We start from the raw sequence: 24,162 nt of genomic DNA, 5'->3' as shown, positions 1-24,162 counted from the left end.
CTGTGAAAAACTTGCCCTCCAAGCAATAGACTTCAAATCCAATACCTCGCATGCTCAAACAACCACCGGTAGGGAAATTCCCACACCCAGGAACGTAGCACTGAAGAAAACATGGTCCAGTAAGCATACAATTACTGCAAACAATAATATGAGAACTAGGCAGCAAGCATGGATAGTATGCAGCTTGCTGGACACCATGAGACAAATAGATGATGCAATGGAGAATTGGTATGGGCTCCATTCAGTGATAAATTTACCATGAGCGCTCCATAGGTCAGATGGTCACCTCCACAGTGGGTAACATCGTTTACGACGCGGTTTTTACACCGCGGTGCCTTTCCCCCGCAGCTATTACAACGATGGCGCTGTGGGATAAGGAATCTTGCATTTTTATATTCCAACACCTTCCCTACTGTTACGGGGACTGGTGTTGGAATATACAATTATAAGATTCCTAAATCCACGCCCTACAATGCAAGTCGTTGTAACGACTTGCGTTGTAATACTTGCGTGGTAAAGGCATGCGTTGTTACAACATGCGTTGTAACAACATACATCCAAAGTACCTCACAACTGCCAACATCAGCCATTATTTACCCATATTACCATACTCCAAGAGAGGCAGCTCCAGTGATACTGGGATGTCCCTCCAAAGTCTTCTTGTATCAACCACCCATTACTTGCTCCAACTGCACCGGCCTTTGAGGACCGCCGAAAACCACAGCGAACACAGAGAGACAGCCAACAGAAAATATCTTAAGGCTTTGCGCATCAGCGTTGGTAACACAGTCCAGATGAAACGCAGTCTTCTTAACTAACATTACGGCATACACTACTAGCATTCCAGTGACAACATCATGACGCATTACCAAACGTGCCAGACGTTGTCATGGAGAACAAAGTAAATGCTTGGGCTGCAGCTAAAATGGAAAAACATCTCTGTGCATTCCCTGACTGATTTTCCCTTCCAAGATGGTTGCGGACTTCGTTTCACATCCCTTTTTTTACAGGCGGTGGGACTTGCTTCACCGACGTAGTATCTGTCATCTCTTTCACAAGGAATTCGGCCTTACTATGGAAACATACCCAACCTTGTATCGATTGACGTCTTTGTAATTACGACATCATTTAGATCTACACTCCACTAGAGACAAGAGCTCAAGGAGCAACCCTCACTTCGATGCACAGTGAACAAGTTTCAGAAGACATGGGACATCACTTCCTGTAAACCAGTAAGTGTTTTCAATTATGCTACAGCGCCTTGCCAAATTGCCTGTCCCATCAAATCAGTATCTGACACATAATCAGCGATGCTGTTTCTCCCCTGAATGACATCAGAGAGTGCCACAAGCTGATTGTGACACTGCCTCTACATACTATCAAATAGTTGGGCAGCTGTATTTACTCTGCCAGTATTTTCCACACAACGTGAAGGAAGTAAAATTTCCAATGTAAGGCCACTTTCTGCCTAGCAAACTCTGTTAGTAGTTTTCAAAGTAGAAAATTCAAACACGTAACAACTATGAAGCACTCACTGACAGGGCTGTCCGATTTGAACAGGACACTGGTGGGGCTACCATGCATAGTGCTTCAGTTTAACAACTCGGGGCAGATTTACAAGCCCATTGAGACATGTTTACAACACCGTTGCATCACTTCTGTGATGCAGCAGCATCGTAAACAATGCGCCACTATGCAACATATTTACAACGTGACACATCAAGGCAGATGCCTCACGTTGTAAAGCCCTGCGCTACATTATACATGCGTCAGGTGTAATGTATGCAGGGTGGGCGTTCCATCGCAAGGAAGCCTTGTAAAAGTGACGCAGTGTGATCTACAAGATTTCACGGAGTCACTTTTATGCAGGTTAATGTAGTCTTAGTTGTAGGTTATAAAGTTCATGTATAGGAGCCCCACCAGGAGCAGTCTGCCTGCTGTTCGGCCCCTATACTCCAACTGTCACACTTCACCTCACAGACACCCAAACATTCCATTCATCATCACCACACCAACATCCCACGTAGCACATTCACACTGGCTGAGCAGCAAGGGAGAAAGCAAAAGGATAAATACATATACACGACACTACAGCATGTAATTAGAATACAATGAAATATTTCCAGTTTCTGAATACCCCATGGCAGTGATCAGTATTACTAACATAAAGACAGTTTGATTACCTTTTTCTGTGTCAATTTATTTTTTTTGTGTAAAGCATAAACTGCTTTGTCAACTGCAAGCAAACCCACTTGAGCACCCACATCTGCGATAAGTTCAAGACTGTAGCTTTCTCCAGGCTGATAAATCTTTGCCATGTTGTCTTTGGTCTTTATCTCGAGCTATGTGGGAAAGAAAAAGCAACATGAGTGATAGTTAAGTCGTATTTTACAATCTTTATTCCAAAGTTAAATCATTTATACAAAAACACAATTCCCTTGTTAGACAGCGTAATAAAGCATATTTAGGGCTTGATTTATAGCTTGGTGGAGATGGAACTCCTTTGCAGCGGTGATGGTGTTTCCTCCAAGCCACGACTATGGTCAGCCTGCCTGCTGAAAAATCAGGGGAAGTGGGTAAGGGGAACAGACACGTTTTCAATGCCACCCTTGCTATGGGAGTAAACCCCCTGGCGATGAAGGTATTGTGTTTTTTATTTTCTAAAAGAAAATCCCACTTTGGAATTTTCATATTGAAAATTAAAAAAAATGTAACTTTGACATTCAGCAAAGTTATAACGCATTGGTACTGGCGTGTCAGCGGTTCCTATTAATGCTTGAAATGTCTGCTGGGCAAGCAGTCTGTTCATAATTTGGTGGAGCACCTCCGTCAGAGCAACAGTGTCTGCCAAAATATATATTGGGCCCTAAAACTGGGCCTGGTGGCTTAGTGGACTAATGCATCCACTGTATGGGCTTGTGTTTGACCTCCTAACCCTAACTTCAAATCTCAGCTGGTTCACTCAGCCTTTCATCCTTCTGAGGCTGAGAAACAGAGTACCATTGAGTTGGGTAACAATAAACAACTGTTATTAAGCACCGAGATGCTTATGGGTGGGCGTGCTCTTTACAAATACACACATTATGTTACGTTAAATTCAAGAGTGATGAAAAAGTAAGTCCAGGATGGTCAGATTCACAACATATATATTTAGGATAAGTGCTGATTATGTAAATGGTTTCTATTTAGATTTACTACATGTAAATGTATCTTAGTATTATATCCTGATAATCTGGGATTCACCCAACTATTCGGGGCCTACAAAACACACCCATACTTTGGGACTCATTTAAGACAGAATGGAAGCCTTCCAGGCCCTTGGCTTAAGTCTCATGCTAAGAAACGAAAGATTTCTTAGAGCGCCACCCAAAAACCCGACTTATGCAAATGCATAATAAGGTGGTTCTCTTTGTGATCCAGGCACTCATACATTTATTGAACAATAACATGTTCACTGTTCTTGGTTTTTACACCCAAAAAGTACCTTACTAAAAATCTTTTTGTTAACAAGTAACAACAGGCTTGTTATCGATGAACTGTTCACAAATTACAGATCCCCGAAATGAGTTTATCAATCACTATATTACTGGGTGTACGCAATTCTGAAACTCTTTAAAGGCCCAGTGTCAATAATCCAGTGAGTTTTTTAAGAGGTGGGATCTCCCTGAGGCCACTCTGGCACTCTTCTCACTTAGTATGCTGTATCTTTGCCAAAACTCCCAAGCATACTCTGGCCAGAAGGAGCATGGTCCCTCCAATCTCATTATATATCTCTCTTTTCAGTACTGCAGATGATGGATGAAATGCTGAATAAGTCAAACATTCACCCCCAGTCAAAAGATCTGGGTTAACTCTATCATTCTTTTGCTCACTACACCACCCCAGTTTGAACCCAGCCATATGCAAATCTGTCTTGAACCTGCTCCTCATGGGATCAGTCCAGACCGTATTGCTAAGCAGGGTCTTCACTGGATGGGAAACAAGCATCCTGGGACCAGTTTCATGGTATCACCCCTCATCAGCCAAGCTAGCTTGAATCCAGTGGCACAGTGAGCAAGAGACCCACATCTGGGCAGCCAATCCCACTTTGGGCAAAAATTGTTGCGGCAACAGGTGATGGAAGGAATGCTGAATAAATCAAACAGTCATACCCAGTCAAGAGATCTGTGTTAAATCCATCGTTCTTTTGCTCACTATGCCACCAAAGATTGGACCCAGACATATGCAAATCAATCTTGGCCCTGCTCCCTTCTCCTCGTGGGAAATGTCCAGCCCAAACTGCCAAGCTGGGTCCTCCCTGGACCGGAAACAAGCATCCTGACGTAAATAGTCAGATCATCAGCGGACAACACTTTTTTTAGATTTCCAGTTGAGTTTGATGCTCTGGAAGACAAAGGACCAGTATTTTTTTGTGGAACACTGAGTGACCTATCCAGGCAAACTAGAGAGAGTCATTGTGGCAAATGGGTTTTACCCATTTAGTCCACCAGGATTTTACGCTTTTGAATACCTGTTTTTCAGCCAATTTCTGTTGATGCGTCTCAGTAGCTGAGTCTCACTTAGGGTAAATTGACGATAATTAGACTGAGCATGTTTATAGTCAGTATCCACCTTTTGAGAAAAGGCTCCTGTTTTGCAACTAGTGTATGGGGCACTGGGCTTGTTATACGTGAACTTGTCTGCAACCGTGTGTATGTGCACTACATGTGTAAGGCCACCATCATGTGCACCCGCGTATTTGCATTTAGGTAGCCTGGTATAAAAGGAACTATGCAAAGGTTTGTGCTGATCATGGGTATATTATGAGGAAAATTTGTAGTGCTTTCACTTATTATACTTGTAGGCGAAATCTGCTCCTAAGTACAATTATGTTCCATTCAATTGAATTGAATTGAACAATTATTTTCCATTAGGCCTTCAGGATCCAGCAAGGTATCAAACTGGGTAAAAACATGCACCCGGGTTGGAATGTGCAGTTGCTATCACACTACATTCGCATCTCGTGGGAAGTCAAGAATTCTCATATTCTCCTGGCTCACCTCATAATCAAATTCTAGGCCTTTGTCACCCACTACTGGGCCAAGTTAATTACTCTGCCCCCATCAGGGGTAACACAGGCCTCCCCACACATAAGTATAATTAACAGTGATTGACTCACTTCCTGTGAGAGGAAAGAAGTATGGCAGAAATCTGCATCTGATAATTAGCTTGTCACACTGCACTTGGCCTGAGACAGCTTAGGCCCACAACAACAAAGAGGGAGGACCAGACCTCTAGAGCCAACATCAGCAGTGGCTCACCTTTGAAGTTTGGTGGGAAGGGATCTTGCAATGATGTCTCCATGGGCAGAGCTAAGACCCTCAGAGGAGCTATTTCCAGAGAAAACTTGAAGTCCCCATGTTGGTTTGTCCCAGAATGTAATGCAGGAGGAACGTAGGGCTAGTGTGGCATCCTAGGATTGGCTGTGGGTGCCTGGCATCTAACACTTTACACCCCACTTTAACCCCATGCACAAGGGAGAGACAGATGAAAATACACTGGGTCTGGGAGGCAATTAAAGAGAAAGGATGACCTGATCGAAAAAGAAGCTACCTGATGCCCTGAAAAGATGGACTAAGGAGTTTGTCACTTGCTCCCCCCCTGACTAGTTTGAGTCTTACAAGGGCCACTGGTGCTGGCCACTGGTGCTGGCTGGTTGTGAAGAGACTGCACCAGATGCTCTGCCAGAAGTAGATGAGTACCAGGAGCCAGGCAGAGGGACAGGCTGGTGCATGGATCCAGTAAAACTATGCTGACCTCAGAATTAATGTTTTAGAGGCCAGGAGGCATGTTGAAAACTAGCCTAGTGAGGACCAAGATATTTCAGTATGAAGTGTTTGCACTTTTTGAAAGAAAACAAAGGACCACTGATGCATAGTGCTGTGCTGTATCTCAGACATAATCCACCACACACACAACCACACACACACAATCACACACAAACACAACCACACCCGACCACACACCCAACCACACACACACACACACAACCACAAACACAACACACAACCACACACACAACCACACACACACACACACAAACAACCACACACACAACTACACACAACCATGCACACAATCACACACACAACCACAAACACAACCACACACACAACTACAACCAAACACAACCACACACACAACCACACACACAACCACACACACACAGCCACACCCAACCACACACACAACCACAAGCACACACACAAGCACACACAACCACACACACAACCACACATACAACCACACACACACACACACAACCACACCAACAACCACACACACACAACCACAACCACACACACAACCACACACACAACCACACACACAACCACACACACAACCACACACACAACTACACACACACAACCACACAACCACACACACAGACACAACCACACCCAACCCCACACACACAACCACAAGCACACACACACAACCACACACAACCACACAACCACACACCACACCCAACCATAACCACACACAACCACACACACACAACCACACCTAACCCCACACACACAACCACAAGCACACACACACAACCACCCACGACCACACACACAACCACAAACACAATTCACACAACCATAACCACGCACACAACAACACACACACAACCCCCCACGCACACAACCACACACACAACTCCACACACACAGCCACACACACAACCACACACAACCACACATACACAACCACAACCACACACACGACCACACACACAACTACACACACAACCACACACAACCACACACAACCACACATACAACCACACATACAACCACACACACACAACCACACACACTAAACACACAACCACACACACAACCACAACCATAAATACAACCACACACACAACCACACTGTCAGTGCACACTTTCACCAGGCACAGACACCATCAGTTATCAGTGCATGCTTTCACCGGGCACAAACACCACCAGCCCTCAGTGTATAATTCCACCAGGCACACACCACCAGACGTCAGTGCACGTTTTCTCCAGGCACACACACACCACCAGCCATCAGTGCACGCTTTCACCAGGCAGACACACACCACCAGCCATCAGTGCATGCTTTCACCAGGCACACACACACCACCAGCTGTCAGTGCACGCTTTCACCAGGCACACACCACCAGCTGTCAGTGCACGCTTTCACCAGGCACACACACCACCAGCCATCAGTGCACGCTTCCACCAGGCACACACACCACTAGCCGGCAGTGCACACTTCACCTGCCATCAGTGCACAATTTCTGCAAGCACACACACCACCAGCCATCAGTGCACACATCAATTGTTAACACATCCACAATTAACTATTGTAGCAATCGCAGTATGGCACACTTTACTTTTAAACATATTCATCTAAAACGCAGCAAGCCACCATTAATACAAAAATAAATACACATTTTTTTTGGCCTACAATTTATAGACTTTTGTTGCAATTGGTGTTGAAATATTTAGCAATGCCAATAGCTCAAACTTAATTAATGAGAGACCTATTGCATTGCAAAGGCTTGTTTACAATTAGCACGCAATCCGTGTGGTCACCCGTTCCAGCCTTTCACCTTAACAGATCGGTTTCTTGCTGGGAGGTATGCGTCTCGATTGCCTTTATATTCTTCGACTTTATCACTTTAAGAATGCATGTCTAGCATGTCACTTTGCTTACACTGATTAATGTGGACGTTCGTCTGACTCTTTATCTCTGTTTTTAGTTTTTAAATTATCCATACATGTGCACACTCCCTTCATTGCCTTTATTTTCAGCAGGCTTTCGATATTGTTCGCTGGGAACGTGGTGTTGCCTCTTTGAGTTCTTTTCTCTCCCTGTGCGGTCTCTCCCACATTGGCAGTTTTTTTCAAGAATTGCTGATATAAGCATGCATCCTTGGTTTGTTTCGCCTTGGGCTCCTCTTATGGCGTTTATGCTATTGTAATAACACATTATGCCGCACGTATTGTGACATTAATAACAGTCTCCCCTGATGAAGGGCTATTATTTAAAGCCCGAAATGCATTGGGATTACCATCTATCTACGCAAGAAATTTGAATTTTTGCCTTCTGTTCAATAAATACAATTGATGAGCTACTGGCAGAGTTTTTCCACTTTTTGAAGAATGGACTATTGCAAACATGGATCACTGAAAGAGTTATAACCTGCACACCTAAATTCGACCAATTAAACAGTTTTAAACATGTTATCCAATGGTGCTTCCTTGTGTCACTGACTAGTTCCTGCCAGGCAGATAAATCACAATCAGTTGAGACAAACGAGTGTCACAAAGTTACAAGGGAATAGAAAACAATTGCCAGTACTGTTCTATTAAATCCTTCTCTTTCCACAACAACACATTAGAGTTAAACACAATGTGGGTGCAAGACTTCTAGTTCAGTCTGAATTAATCACGTTGTTTATTTTCTACTTTGAATACATTTGTTGGTTACATTTCACCAAATCTACATTTTCAACATCTACAATACAAATACAATTCTCTATTAAACTTTTAGTGAAACATTAAACTTTACATATTCATAATCATTCAATACTCAGAGTCACTCAACATATCGGACATTCAACCACTTCATACTCACATACACAGCCACAACACTTTATTTACAGTTCAATACTAATTCCAATTGTTGACAAAATTACAAGGAGCACTTTTCACACGCCTATAAGTGGCATCAATTTCTGCGATTTCAAACAAATTTTAGGCTAAATATATCATGTAAATGGCAAAACATACAAATGAAGTCAATTCCCAATTTTCTAGAGAAACGTATCGCCACTGAATATTCAAAAACACTCATCAGTAGGCTTGAATTGTCTTATACATTCTTCTAATTTAATGTGTTATTATATGTAAACACACACACATGCATTCACCACTTTTTTAATAAATAAAGTTGCTTCCAGACTGTCCCCCATTGTAGCCTCGGCTATTTCATGAGGAGGAGGGTGTGGATCTATTTTCTGCGTTGGCCAGTAGCGCAGTTTGGATGCCCCCGCTTCGCAAGAGGTCCCGGACATTTGCTGGTTCCTGGTTCGGCAACTTTGTGTTTCCAAGTTATTGGATTAGTCGTGGCCAGCCTCGAGGTTTGGGGACATACAGTGCGGTGGTGAGGAGATTCTGCTTTACCCTGGGCGGCATGCATTGGCGTCGCTGCCCCCGCCGAGGACGTTCCTGCCCTTTGGGGCTGAAGCGGTGCGGGGACACAAGGAAGCGCTTTATTTTATTATTGCAAGCAGGAAGATTTGGCATCCTACAATACTACAGTTCTGCAAAGCCGCCTGACCACTTGGTGTATTAGCCTTTCCACACAGCACTTACCTGGCAGCAGAACATTGCATTCTGGGTGTTGCAGTCCGTGACTACATTGGGAGCTGCAACAGGTGGGAAAACATCCTTTGGGGTGGTGCCTATTCACTGGATTACTAAAGGCTGTGGGACTGCAATATTGCCATGAAGGAAGCCTCCTGAAAACTTGGGCGCTGAGGAAGGCACTTATGCACTTTGGGGCTGAAGCGGTGTGGGGACACAAGGAAGCTCTTTATTTTATTATTGCAAGCAGGAAGATTTGGCATCCTACAATACTACAGTCCTGCAAACCGCCCAACCACTTGGTGTATTAGCCTTTCCACACAGCACTTACCTGGCAGCAGAACATTGCATTCTGTGTGTTGTAGTCCGCGACTAGATCGGGAGCTGCAACAGGTGGGGAAACATTGGAGCCTATTCACTGGATTACTAAAGGCTGCGGGACTGCAATATTGCCATGAAGGAAGCCTCCTGAAAATTTGGGCGCTGAGGAAGGCACTTATGCCGAAATGCATTCGCCACTTTTTTAATAAATAAAGTTGCTTCCAGACTGTCCCCCGTTGTGGCCTCTGCTCTTTCGTGAGGAGGAAGGTGTGGATATATATACATTCCCGCATATACCTACCAGACTTTTGCCACTGCATGCTGGGACTTGTAGGCGTTGTCGACAGGACAGGCTACAGGAGGCATACACGCTGGGACAATATAGGCGTGGGAGGAGCTACGGTCTGCAAACGAGGAGAGGGTAGGCCTTATAACCCTCAACTCACGCCCCCATACATGAGCACTTGCACCTGGCGCTGAAGAGGCAGAACACAATAAAACCGGGAAAAAAATACATAGCTGCCTTTTACCTTTACTAAACACGGCCATTAGCCAATCACTTAGCGACTTATGCACGGTATCACACTGTAGAACACTGAGCACTATTTCACTGTGTACAACTCCACTGCATGCCACTGCAGTGTACGCTATTCTACTGTAAATCTCTACAGTGCACTTCTCTCCAGTTTACTCCACTGTGCACTGCTACAGTGTACACGGTACACTCTATGCTATTCCACTGTTCCCTACTATACTGTACATCACTCCACTCTACCCCATTCCACTGCATGCTGTTAAGCTGCACCACACTCCAGTGTAATCAACTACACTCCACACCAGTTCACTCTACACTATTCAACTTGATGCCACTACAGTGTACCTTACTATATGCCACTCCACCGTAGACAATACAACTGTACACCACTCCACTATATGCGACTTTACTCTACATCACTACATTCTACGCTATTCCACAGTATGCTTGTCCACTCTACCGCACTCTACTGGACGTTATTACAGTGCATGCCATTTCACTGTACAACACTCCAGTCTCCACTACTCCACTGTACGTTACTGCTCTATACGCCAATCAACTCTACACTATTTCTCTGTACGCAACTCTACTGTACAATACTACACTCTATGCTATCCCACTCTATACCAATCCACTGTATGTCTATTTGCTATATGCCATTTCTTTTACGCCTCTTAATGGAATGCCACTCCAATGTATGCCACTCTAGTCTACACTATCACTTCTGTACACACCACTCCAGTATACAACAATCAAGTTACACTATTACAATAGTTACAACGTTACACTGTATAACAGTACATTATATGCCACTCCACTTAAGGCCACTACACTGGACATCACTACACTCTACCATACTACACTCTCTGCTATTCTCCTGTATAACACTACACTCAAAGCCATTCTAGTCTATGCCACTCCACTATATGCCACTTCAGTGTACGTCACTAGACTGTTTGCCACTAAACTCACAGTTATTCTACTGTACACCACTCTACTCTACACTACTTCACTATATGCCACTACAATGTACATTACTCCTCTCTGCACCATTCCACTCTATGCTATTCCACTATATGCCACTCCACTCTACCCAACTCCACAGTACGCTATTCCATTATACACCACTACAATCTACTCCACTACACTGTACCCTGCTCCACTCAACAAAAGTCCACTCTACAGAATTACACTATATAACACTCCACTCTAGGCCATTCAACTGTGTGCCGCTCCACTCTACGCCATTCCAGCCTAAGCTAATCTACTGTACACCACTACACTGTACCTCACTTCACTTGATGCCACTTCACTGTAAGCTACTCTACTGTACGCCATTGTACTCAATACTATTCCACTCTATGCAGTAAACTGTACACTACTCCACTCCATTCTACCCCACTCAACTGTATGTTAGTACTCTGTACAACCCTCCAGTGTATGCCACTACATTCAACACAAGTCTACTGTACGCTATTCCACTTTATGGTACTACACAGTACCTCACTCCACTATACTCCACTCCATGCTATTTGACAGTATGCCAGTACAAACTATGCTAATCCACTTTACCTCACTCCATTCTATGCTATTCCACTGTACGTCACTCCACTCTACGCCACATTGTTGTACACCACTCCACTATATGCTACACCTTTCTATGCGCTGCATTGTACAATGCTCCAGACTATGCCATTCCACTGTACATGACTACACTGTTGTGTTACTCATTAATTTATTTTCAAGGCGGCCAATTGTGAAGGTTGTTGAGGAAATGAACACTTCCATTGTACTCTAATTTCTGGATGTGATCTTCATATTGGAGGGGTTACCCGATTCCATTCTGAGTGATAATGGAGTACAATTCACATAGAATGCTACCAAGGATGATTTTGAGAAGGTAGGTGTAACTCATAGGACCACGACATTGTACAACCCAACGGGAATTGAGTTGTTGAAAGGTTTAACAGAGTAATTAAAGGTGTCATTCAGTTAGCTTGTTGTAACAAGCTTCATTGGGAAGTAAAATTACACAAGGCTAATTGGGTGTACTGAGTGACAAAGAATGAGTGCACTGGGTTGTCCCCTTTTGTGCTAATGAGAGGGAGGAAACCTAGGTCCAAATGTAATCCTGTTTGGTTATGTGATTCTGGAGTTCAACACTGGTTTTGGAGTCTTGTTAGGAGTAAATTGATGGATCGATAGATTAAAGTAAAATAATATTATGATACCAAGCCTGGTGTGAGGCCAGTCAGTGTTGCTGTGGGAGATTGGGTTCACATTAAGAAGCCTTGCACAGTAAAACAAAAGGTGCAAGTCAATTTCTTGAGCCTGAGGAGATCGTGGAAACACTCATCAATGCTGTAAGAGTGAAGAGTGGGAAGGTTTGGAATATGCAGCATGTAGCTGTGGGCTCTAAGGAGTTGTGGGAAGGAAACCCACATCAAGTTTTATTGAAGATTGTCAAGGTTTGGATTCAGATTCTGATATGAGGGTGAATGAAGAGAATGCATGTGGAGATGGTTTGAGTGGAGAGATGGTTGCTGATGGAAGTGGAGGTATGATGGACAACCAGGTGGATGATAATGTCCCAGGGCATTGTTAGGTGAGAAGGTTGTGGATGGTATTAGCAGTAAGAGTGTTGGTGAGGAAGCACAGGAGGAATAACCTAGAAATGGTTTAGAGGACAAAATGTTGAGGCCGAGGAGACCACCAAAATGGCTGTAAGATTATGTACATGAAGGTATATGTGCTTGAAGCTCTAAATGAGGGAATAGGGTGGGGTATACTGAATTGTTAGCATTGTTTCTATAATTTTTTTGTTGTTTTGTTCATTTTGTTGCATTGTTTCTTTTTTTATTTTGTTAGGAAGGGGATGTGTTGCGTACCTTCTTGCTATAGTTGCTAGGTAATAGGAGTAATATGTATTAGAATGTGAGGACTGTTGAAGCACTGTACTTGAAGGTGTAAGGACGTGTTCGTCGGGGCTCCAGACAATAAATACCTGAGACCCTCGTTCCCCTTCCATAGGGTGTCTCTAATTCTGCATGGGTGTAAAGGAATTCTTCAATGAGCCACAACCCCAAGCAAATGATGAGACACTCCCTTGAGATCATGTCATTACTAAGGGCCTGAATACGAGTTTGGAGGTCCAAGGACCATCAGACTTATGGTGGCACGATGGTGGTGGTCCAGCCACCGCCTCTCCAGCGGTCCGACCGGCCCATTACAACTTGGGCAGTCGGACCACCCTGGGACCGTCTCCAGGGAACTGTTTCTCCCTGGAGGTGGGGTGGAGTTCAGAGGCCCCAATATGCATGGCGGTACCGCCGTGGTCCACCCAAGCATATTACGAATTTGCTCTTCTCCAGGGTTTAAATGTTGGCTCCTCGCCAATGTAAACCTTGGAGGAGAGGAAACAAAGGTGGCCCTACAGGGCCCCCTGTGCCTCCTCTGCTTGTGCATGCACACAGGTTGGCATAACATGTGGCCCCCGTGTGCATGCACAAAATTTCATGAACGCCATGGACCTTCAAGTACATGCTCTGTAGGAATCTTGTGAGGCGTTCCCATTGCTGTGCCTTTTTCAAAGGCACCACAGCCTTTAAAAGAGGCACCACCCTGGGAACGCAACACTGCCCACCCACCAGACTACAAATAACTTATAATCTGGTGGGCGGAGGCAAGTCTCGGCGTTGCGGGGGCCCGGCGGTGGAGTACCACCCACCCAGCACTGCTGAAACTCGTAATCGGTCCCTAAATGTGTGCCAAAGTTATATTACACAAGGGGCCGCAAGAGTCCGGAGCCACTATTGTGATACCAAAGAGCCCTTGGAGCAAACAAAGTGGGCACACATGCTGCTGCATCCCCAGAGCACTTCCTATAATACAGCCACTGATATTTAGAGTGCTTAGAAATGGTATCGGCTGTCATATAAAAACACTATTAGTGTTACTGCTTAGTCTAAAATCCAGTCTAGGGTCTTATATTATGATAAATATAGAGCTATTAAACTTTTATTGACAGAAGCTGGGTTACTGAAGTCCTAAATCTGTATGTCCTATTTTCTGACAGTAAAACTGGTTAAACTTGGGCTTTATCACAAATCCATGGACTGGCCTAGCTTGAATATGCTACTGTAAATCTTTTAGGGGAACCCCATGCTGCTACCTAGCTGCTTCTGTGTATGTGTCTGCATTCCACTATAACGTTTCTAAAGTTAAACATGTTCGTCAAGAGTTGATGGGCAGGGAGGGTGACAGCCTTTACTCCAAGGTTTTTATTTTGTAGTACATTTTCCACAAATGTTTTAGATCATGAAGACTATTGGCACGCAAGTCTTTACATCGCAAGATAAAAACACATATTTGAGGATAATTAAAACAGGGGACTTGGAGGGGTCTCCCCCAAAAATATAACATGTTCACTTACTAACAAATGTGTAAACGACAAATGGAATAAACAAGCATTTACAATGCAATAGGTATTGCAGTGACATTGTTTTGAGTAAATGGCCTTGTAAATGGCATTGTTTTTATATTGTTTATGTTTTGTAAAAATGCATTAAAATGATTGTAATGTAAAATGCAAATAGTGTTACAATTTGTAATTCCAGTGATGGTAGAGTCCGTTCTGGGGAAGGGGGCGCTTCGCTAGGTGAACAAAAATCCTCATGTGATTTCTCTTCAAAGGGGAGAGGGTGAGACCTAAAATGGAGAGGGGACGGGGGAGCGAGGACTTAGAACTAAATTGATTGGGTTGATCTGTTTAGATTATGTGGGGAGTTACTGTTAACATTTAGTTTAGTGTGAGGGACATAGTGAGTACCCCAGGAAAAGTCTAGTAAATGCTGCCAGTGGGGCTGGGAAGAAGCAGGTAGTGTGTTACATTGTAGTGGTATGTACATAGTGCTTGGTATCCTTGATCGGGCTTTGCAGTGGTTTATCGAAGGATGTCTGGTGAAGAGAAGGGCCTCCTTGTCATAGTCTAAATTTCAAGTCTTGAGGGGGCACCTCTCTGTCGCTCAATATTTCTCTCATCTCGCATACACTCTAAACCACACACAACCTCCCACGCGCTGAACAAAACGCTCACAGCAAACTGCACATAAGCGCCACCAGCCACACACTCTAAACACAACTCTCCCACACTCTGAACAATACACACACACACCAAACAGCACCAGTGCACCAGCCGCACACTCACACGCTAAATCGCACACAACCTCCCACATGCTGAACCACAACACATATCAAACCCTCCAAAGCACAACAAATATACACTATTCCTTAGATAGACCCACACACACTGGACCCCTAAAACTCACACACCAGCCACACACGCCGAACCACATGCATCAAGACAAACTCACAGCGTCCTTAAACTCCAAACCACGCACATATGTATAGACACCAAACTACAAAAGACATACACATAGGAATCTACACAGAAGGCACACAGAGGCAAGCACACTAATGCTCACACAGGCTCACATGCCGATAAACACACATGCCCAGACAAGGTATACAGATAAAAGCCCACGCATCCCCAGCAACACATTTGCGTTCACACACCATCATCACCCAGTAAACACATGCATGCGTACACAAGCAGGCAGACGGAAACACACAGACGGGGATGCACATTTGCGTACAGAAGTACATGGGTGAAGTCTGAATTGGAGAGACAGACCCTTCCTCTGTACATCTGATAAGACTGTTTCTCTCTCTCTCAGATTTGTGTAATTTCCTCTCTTTTACACACACCTACAAATGCGTATTCCTCACCCTATCTTTTTTACCCACACACAAACTCGATCATTCCTTCAACTCTCTTACACACACACACACACACCTACACACAAACACACACACACACACACTTTGCTTGCCTCACTCCTCACCTGTCAGTTGCTCCTGTGTTTTCCCCTCCCCCCCTCCCTTCTGGTTCTTTCGGGCTCTCCGCCTCGCCAATGCACAAGCCCACCTCCCTGCACCCCTCTGCTCACAGCGTTTCCATATCAGCTTTTTGTGTAAATATCAGACTCCCGGAAGCTACTGTCCTTGGTGGTGGGAATCCACCTCCCCAGCCTGATCATTGTCTGCCTACAAGCCTGGACAGTGTTGGAACACGATAAGCTTCGCTCTGAGAGGTGGTTAGGCCTGGGCACAAGTAATTCCTTGTTAGAAAGATGTCCCTGATGAGACTTGAGCAGCGGCTGTGACGTCATGTTTAGGTGCCCCATAAAGGCTGCCAGTAGAAGGGTGGAGTGATTCATGTTAAGCCAATGCCCCTTAAAGACGAAGGGCTGGGGTAGGGACGGGCATCGAATCAAAGAATAGTGCGAGAGCAGCGTCAACCACATGTTGGGTTGTTGCTTTCTTTGAAAGGACGGTTGGACTGGAGCAAGGACAGTTCCGTGGCAGATTGCTAGTGCCTGCAAAGGCATTGGCCTGCACACTTTCCCTCTTTCCCCACAGGGTGATGGTCACATTAGTCTGACCTATGACTAAAGTGTACTGAAAGAACCTAGGATTGCTCCATAAAGACAGGACTGGCTCTGAAATATTCAGCCAGGGACAGGATTGATTACACAGACTCTACTATGATTGGCTTAAAGAGACATAATACTTCCTGGCAGGCGCACCCAAATAAGTATATCCCTAAAGTACACATGGGGAGCACCGATAGTAATATACATACGGAGCTGAATAACGTACGCAGAGAGGGCTCTGAATGAAGTACACAGGCGTGGCTCATTCAAACACTCACATTGGGCTACGACAGTAGTATATTATTCTGTCTGGAGTACGTAGATACGCTCTAAATAAAGTATTTCATTGACTTGGCTGTGAATAAAGAACACTGGTGGTGCTTTGAGCTAAGAATTCCGTATATTTTGTTTATTTTATAGTATCCAAGGTGTCTACAGTGACAGTTTAGGTAAAGGGTAGGGCTTGGCCCAAAAGTAAAGCGCCCCAATACAAGGGGGGGGGTTAAACGCGAGTGCTCCCTGCAGCAGCGGAGCCCGGTGGTGTTGGGTGGCAGACCCGGGGCGTGTCCCTGCTTTAATACAGACCCCGTGCCTCGGTGGCGCGCTCGTGGAGAGAGATAGGCAGATAAGTGGACAATGGAAGAAAGGGTTTATACAATGGTGGTCGTCGCGGCCGCGGATGGAAAATCCAACAGGGGCGATAAAAGACAAAGACGAGACAGGATGGGGATGAGAGAAGGTGTGTCAGGGAAGGGGAGACGCTGAGAGATGACAGGGAGCCGAATCGTCTGTGTGTTTTTACAGAGAGGTGAGAGGAGAAATGCGAGAAAGAGGAATGACATAAGGGAAATGCAGACAGACGTGATCTATATCATGCCAGAGAGAGAGAGAGCGCGGGAGGCGAACTCAGAGAGCGGTTGTGAAGAGACAATGCCACGCCGCCGGCCAGAAACCGGGCAGCCTCTGAGACATTAACCTCAGGACTTAGTCAAACAAAAAAAATTCGTTCACGATCTGTATTGTAAACAAGCAGGCGGGGAGGGAAACTGAAAGCACGCGGCACAATAGCTACTCATGCACACATGCTTACGTTCTGAGCATGCGTGCTGCCGAACTTGCCTGGGACATGGGCGGGAATGGAGCGCGCAGCAGTGTCCGGGGCTCCTATGAGCTGAGGGAGCCCCGTGTGTTGCAGCCCGCGTGAAGGAGCGCACCCCGCAGAGAGAAGTCCTACAGAAGCCCACCCCACCCGATAAGTGGGGCATGCTGTATGTGTGGAGCGCATATGACTATTTAAGAAAAATGCAATTGCAGGAGGCTTACTTGCCTCGGAAGCGGGACAGGAGACGTGCACACCGCGTGGCTCTATGTGCGGGTGCACCTGCTCAAATCGGCAATAGCTCTGCGCGTGCCCATCTCCTTTCCCACTTCCGAGGCAAGTCCACAACAATAGAGCTCGCTGGCGACAGCGCTTTGCGCTGCGTACGCCAGGCTCAACCTAAAAATGTATTAGGAGTTTATGTATACGTTTTCAACAGTAGGTGGCAGTGTTACACTGTGATAGATTTTTTCAGAGGCAGTAAGCGTGGTAGAAGTATGCGTGGTAGTGCAATGAGTGGTGAAGGTGTTTGTAATGTGAATGAATGTAAATGCGTGGTAGTGGTATGCATTGTGAAATGTGTGATGTAAAGACGTGCGTGGTGAATTAAGGCGTGGTAATGTCATACAACTGCAGTTCACCATGTCAGATCCTATCAAAATTAGTAGCCTGCAATATGCCAAGCAGAGGTCCGCTCGGCTAAGCAGAAGTAGAGCTAGGGTGACCAGGCATCCCGGTTTTCCTCGGACGGTCCTGGTCTTTGGAGCAGTGCCCCGGTGTCCCGACACTTTGCTGCACATTAAAGAAATGTCCCTGTTTTTGCGTGGTGCCCGTGTTAAACAGATAAATGTCCCGGTTTTTAAATAGTGTCTTGCTCGGTGCGCCTGCCTTACTTCTCACAGGTGCTGAGACAGGTCTCTATTGGGCTCTCCATTTTTGCCCTCACAGAGAAAAAAAAAAGCTTTCTGCTGCAGCAGTACCACCCTTCACTGTTTTTACGGACACCCTTTATAGTTCTTTCACAGTCTGTCTCTTAATTCCAGAACTGGGGCATTTTCAATGTTATGTACAGCGAAGCCAAAGTTGTTGCTTATTTCTCTTATGCAGCTAACAACCGTTGACAAAGCCAATAGTCCAGGCTTGTTCTAGGTGTGATGTTACTCGTTATATTGTTGACAAAGCCAATAGTCCAGGCTTGTTCTAGGTGTGATGTTACTCATTATATTATTTATCTGGATACAATGACAGAAGCAGAACATTTTTCAGGCGAGACGCTATGCTAAGTACAGATTTTTTTAGCTTATGTGTTTTAAGCCATGTTCTTAATTACATCGGCAACGCCCCGTCAGAGACACCCCCCTCCCACCCCCGGTTTTTTCATCCCACTTAAAGCCATGGATACTTCTGTCTGTCAGTCCTACTTCTATGTCTATGACACCTGTCCCGGTTTTCTGTTTTGCGAATCTGGGGGCGTATTACCAAGCTATAGCGATAATTATCGCTAAGCTTGGTTAGCGGGCAAAATTATAACGCCGCGCTCCGACGATATTTATCGCTTAGGAGCCTTGATATTATTAAGGTTTATCTCCTAAGCGATAAAAATCGGCCAAAATGCATGAATATCGCTGAAAAGTCCGCGATATTCATGCATTAGCGAGCAAATGCTCTTAGCCATGTTATCCACCTACCATTGGATAACATGGCTAAGAACTGCTCTGGGCAGGCGTTAGCTTTTGGAGATAATCGCGCTTAGCGCGATTATTTCCAAAAGTTGGTAATAGGGGATAGCGATGTTAGCAACTGTTTTCAGTCGCTAACATCTTGGCACGCCCACTTTGCATGTCATTAGCGATAATTATCGCTGACATGCAAAGTGGGCCCCTAAATGCCCGCTATCGCCTATTAGGTGTCGCTAACTGGTGTTAGCGACAGCTAGGTGATAAGGGGATTAAATTATCGCCGCTTTAGTGGGAAAAATTCCCGCTAAAGCGGCGATAAGGCCCTTGGTAATATGCCCCCTGGTTACCCTAAGTAGAGCCTACTGTTCAAGTGCACTCCATTTTGTAATTCCGCTCTGCCTGACCCAGTCAGGGCCTTTGTAAGTTAATTTGGTTTAGCTCATTCGCTACTGCAAACAGCTAAACCAATCTGCAGTCAGACCTAAAGATAGCACGCGATACAGAACGGGAATCGCTGTTTGGCACAGGCCAGTCTTGGAAAAAAAATCATATGTATGTAAATGTTAGTTTTCATTTGTTATCTTTATATGCTGAATTGCTTCACAGAAGCAAGAAGGTTATGGGTTTCTTTACATTTCTGTGACATTTATAAAGTGATGCATTTCCTTCAAGTACCTCTTGTAATATATTTATCCTTAAGCCTCTGAAGACGTTGAAATATCGTTGATCTATTTTTGAATTACACCAAAATAATCAAGTTCTAGGAAGTATGAGTTGGAAACAGTTTTTGGAACTGTTGCATCTGGAATGCATCTATAACACGTGACCAATGTTTTACAGACTGAAAGAAAGGTGCCACCTCATTGTGTATATCCTTGGCTTCAAACTAACTCATGAAACGGCGCCATGCTAACCTACTTTATTTTCTAGGTATAGGTCTCTAACGAATTCAAATACATTATTTTGAAGGACTATCCTGAGGCACTCAAAAAAAAAAACTCTTGGGTGCTTCATTCAAATGTTGTTGTATAAAAGCCTCCACTGCACTGATAGCTGCCTCTTGGGGAATAGTACTGCAGAGCAGCTCTATGCCTAGAGTGGCCGTAATCTCTCTGTTCTCATTGTAAACCAGACCTTCTATTCTAGATATCAAGTGTCTGGTATCTCTAATGTGTGATTTAATGTTGGGTACAAGCGGACGCTAAAAAGAGTGAACACATTTTGATAGGGGCTCTGTCACTGAGCTTATTGTGGTCACAATGGGTCTTATTGTTGATTCCTATGCATCTTTGGAATGCCACAGAAGCTTGCCATTTTAAGGTTATTTGTATTAAGGATTCGTATTCTTTAGTCCATTTAACACCACATTCAGTGCCTTTTTTATTTTAGGTTCTGGATCTTCCTCTAAGCTCTCATAGTGGGATCAATAGTTTTTGTGTAATATTCAGTGTTCATTAACATAAATTTCATTTTCTTAACATATACATTAGTGCCCATAAGCACAATCCCCCTCCTTTGTCACTGCTTTTTACTGTGATATTTGTGTTACACGACAAAGGGAGATATGTACAAGAAAATGTTGTAGCGCGGTGTAACGCCAAATTTGGCAACGGCGTGCTCCTACATTTTCAAACCGCAGTAATGCTCCATATTTACAAAAATACGGCACACCCCTGCGTTTCCCCTAGCGCTGGTGCTAAAAAAAGCTGCCTGGCGCCAGCGCACGCACCCTTGTGCCATGCTGCAAGGATGTCTTTGGTGCAGGGGCGATTGTTTAGGCGCAGGGAGGCACACCTTCCTGCACATAAACAATACACATAAACAATGTGCATAAACAATCTTTAATGGTGATTCGCTGTTTCTATATGTGCTAGAAAGAGCAAAATACGAGGAGAAATTATAAATTTCTCCTCGTATCGATATCCAAAGTCCAGGTTTTACAATCCTTAGTTTTAGCCGTCGTCCCAGCCTTGTAAATCTGGGGCAGCACCAAAAAGCAATGAGTGTTTGCCATGGAACGGCCACATCAACACTCATTACCTGCCCTTTTGCCACAGCGCACTACTACAGAAAGGGCCATATTTACAAGGTATATTTACACCACCTTGTAAATATGGGGTATGGATCAACGCCACGGAGCATAAGAAAAAGTGACGCTCTGGTGGTATTAGGGGCCTATAAGTATGCCCCAAAACTTCCAAAGCTGCCTGTTCTAGTGTCTCAAGATTAGCCATAGGTTTGGGAATACATTTGGTCGCTTCCTTGAGTCTATTCAACACTACTTTTTCAAATGCAGCCACTTCCGGACTCAGTGTTCCAAGGTAGGTATAAAAGAAGAGGGAGGGGAGAGACCTGAGGATGTGAAATCCCTCGTATCCCTCAACGACCTACACCAAGCATGGCAAAATATTGAGTCTCAGTAAAAAGTATGGGCCCGATTCACAGAACTAATTTACAAAAACATCCTAAACTTACTACTTTTGGTATTCACAGAAGGCATTGAGTAGTCTTAAATTAGGATTTTGTCCTAAATTAGGATTTTGTCTTAAATTAGGATTTTGTCTTAAATTAGGATTTTGTCCTAAATTAGGATTTTGTCTTAAATTAGGATTTTGTCCTAAATTAGGATTTTGTTTTAAATTAGGACTTTGTCCTAAATTAGGATTTTGTCTTAAATTAGAATTTTGTCTTAAATTAGGATTTTGTCTTAAATTAGGATTTTGTCCTAAATTAGGATTTTGTCTTAAATTAAATGTAAGTTTAACTTAAGTTTGTCTTAAGTTTAATTTAGGACAAAATTCTAATTTAGGACACAATCCTAATTTAGGACAACATCCTAATTTAAGACAAAATCCTAATTTAGGACAAAATCCTAATTTAAGACAAAATCCTAACTCTAGACGAAATCCTAATTTAAGACTACTAAATGCCTTCTGTGAATTCCAAAAGTAGTAAGTTTTGGATTTTGTCCTAAGTTAGTTCTGTGAATTGGCCCCGTAATCCGCAATGTTAGCTGCGAGCAAACAATTATAGAAATTGAAAAAGACAGGACCTTGGAGGTAATTACAAGTTTTGCTCCAAACAGTGCACACATAGGTACATTTTTTACTAGGTGAGTTTCAGGTGGTTTGCGAAGGGAACAATGTATGGTAAAGCGCCACAATCTGCGTGTTGTACCCAATATTTCAAACCAATCTCTTCACAGGTGCTATTAATCATATGCAATACATTCCCAACCCCGTGATGTCAGATTTGATCAGGTGCTATAAATATTGCCTCACCTCTTGCACTTGTAAGTGGGACCTTTGTGCTTTTTTCAAGTCCAGAACGACAAGATGGAGGCTTCAATAAACAAATGAGCATCAAACTCAGCTGCAAACTATATCTGAATGTGCATCACGAGAGCCACTTACCGTTCCTGTGCAGACATCAGGCATATCGACCCAGCAGGAGTCTGACACAATTTCAATCTCATTTCCGTGGTCGACATAGTAGTATGCCACAATTCTGAAAGACGGCCACATGTGAGGGGTGTTCTCTATGCTCATCGCAGTAAAGCTTGCACCTGTATTTTGTGCCTGCCTTTCCACCTTAAAAATATTTCCTTTGGACACCAGCTGTGAAAAAAACATAAAAGTGAGTGAATTTTCAAAATTAGAAGTCGGTGCACTAGAGCTTATATTTAAACTGTTTGATGGACTGGAAAATTCAAGTCACTGCTCTTTCGATTTCTACAGGTATTTTATCACACTTCTGCGTGTGCTTGGTCAAACTAACAGACCATGTGAACTTACCTGCAAGGAAAAAACATGCAAGACACAAATGGATAAATATGTTAACTGTACTACGACATACATATGTATGTAATGCACATATATAGAAACTATCTGGAATATATATTTTATTAACTAGAAAGTAATTTGAACATGCATACAGACAACCTCACACATCTGAATATGTACATATACCTACATTGAAGCAACAATAAAGGACCGCCTGCATCAATAGGGTACCGGGGCACGGAAAAAATAATTAATGAAAGAAAACACCCACGTCTTCCCCTCATGTACTTCAACCGTCAAATCAAAACTTTTAAGAAGCTCAGAAGACAAGGGGGCATATTATCAAGGGCAGTATCGCCATTTTAGTGGCACTTTTTGCTACTAAAGCGGCAATAATTTCATCGCCATATTTACAAGGTGTCGCTAATTTGCATTAGCGCATATTAGCAGCCGATTTTGTAATGCATCTCATGCCAGCGATAAACATTGCTAATGAGATTCAAAGTAGGTGTTCCCTGAAAAATACAACATGAAAGAGGGCGCTAACACAACAGCACTGTATTAACAAGACGGCCCCGGACTGGCGAATCGATATTAAAAGTCCCGCTAACCACGATTATCGCCAGATCCTAACGTCTGGTCAAAACCTGACTTAAGCATGTTTAGTATGGGAGGTGGATTCACAGGTTAAATCCACATTCCCATATTAGCAAGCTTTTCATTAGCGCTGTGAAATCATTGCTTGATTTCCAGGGGCGGCTGGTGACATTTGAAAGTGGTAGGGTGCAAAATGATTGTCCTAATGCACCGCAGCGAGCGAGCGAGCCGGAACAACCTACGGAGGATTCGGGGGGTTCTCCACTGAGAATATTTTTTTA

The 24,162-nt window shown here is 44.0% G+C and overlaps 1 protein-coding gene across 1 annotated transcript in view; it reads right to left on the bottom strand.

The window, feature by feature from the left end:
• Positions 1-24,162, bottom strand: part of LOC144752100 (complement C3-like) — a 1,799,539-nt gene that overhangs the window by 1,040,423 nt on the left and 734,954 nt on the right. The window contains exons 13-14 of the mRNA XM_078640046.1: positions 22,916-23,119; positions 2,184-2,342 (exon numbers count right to left, since the gene is read on the bottom strand). Of these exons, the coding sequence (XP_078496172.1) occupies positions 2,184-2,342; positions 22,916-23,119 (363 nt within the window). The remainder of the gene's footprint in view (positions 1-2,183; positions 2,343-22,915; positions 23,120-24,162) is intronic.

The sequence above is a fragment of the Lissotriton helveticus genome, chromosome 1_1, assembly GCF_964261635.1.
Source record: "Lissotriton helveticus chromosome 1_1, aLisHel1.1, whole genome shotgun sequence".
NCBI classification, from domain to species: Eukaryota; Metazoa; Chordata; class Amphibia; order Caudata; family Salamandridae; genus Lissotriton; species Lissotriton helveticus.
Note: the sequence above shows the minus strand (reverse complement) of the source record. Positions and strands in the feature narration are given on the sequence as shown.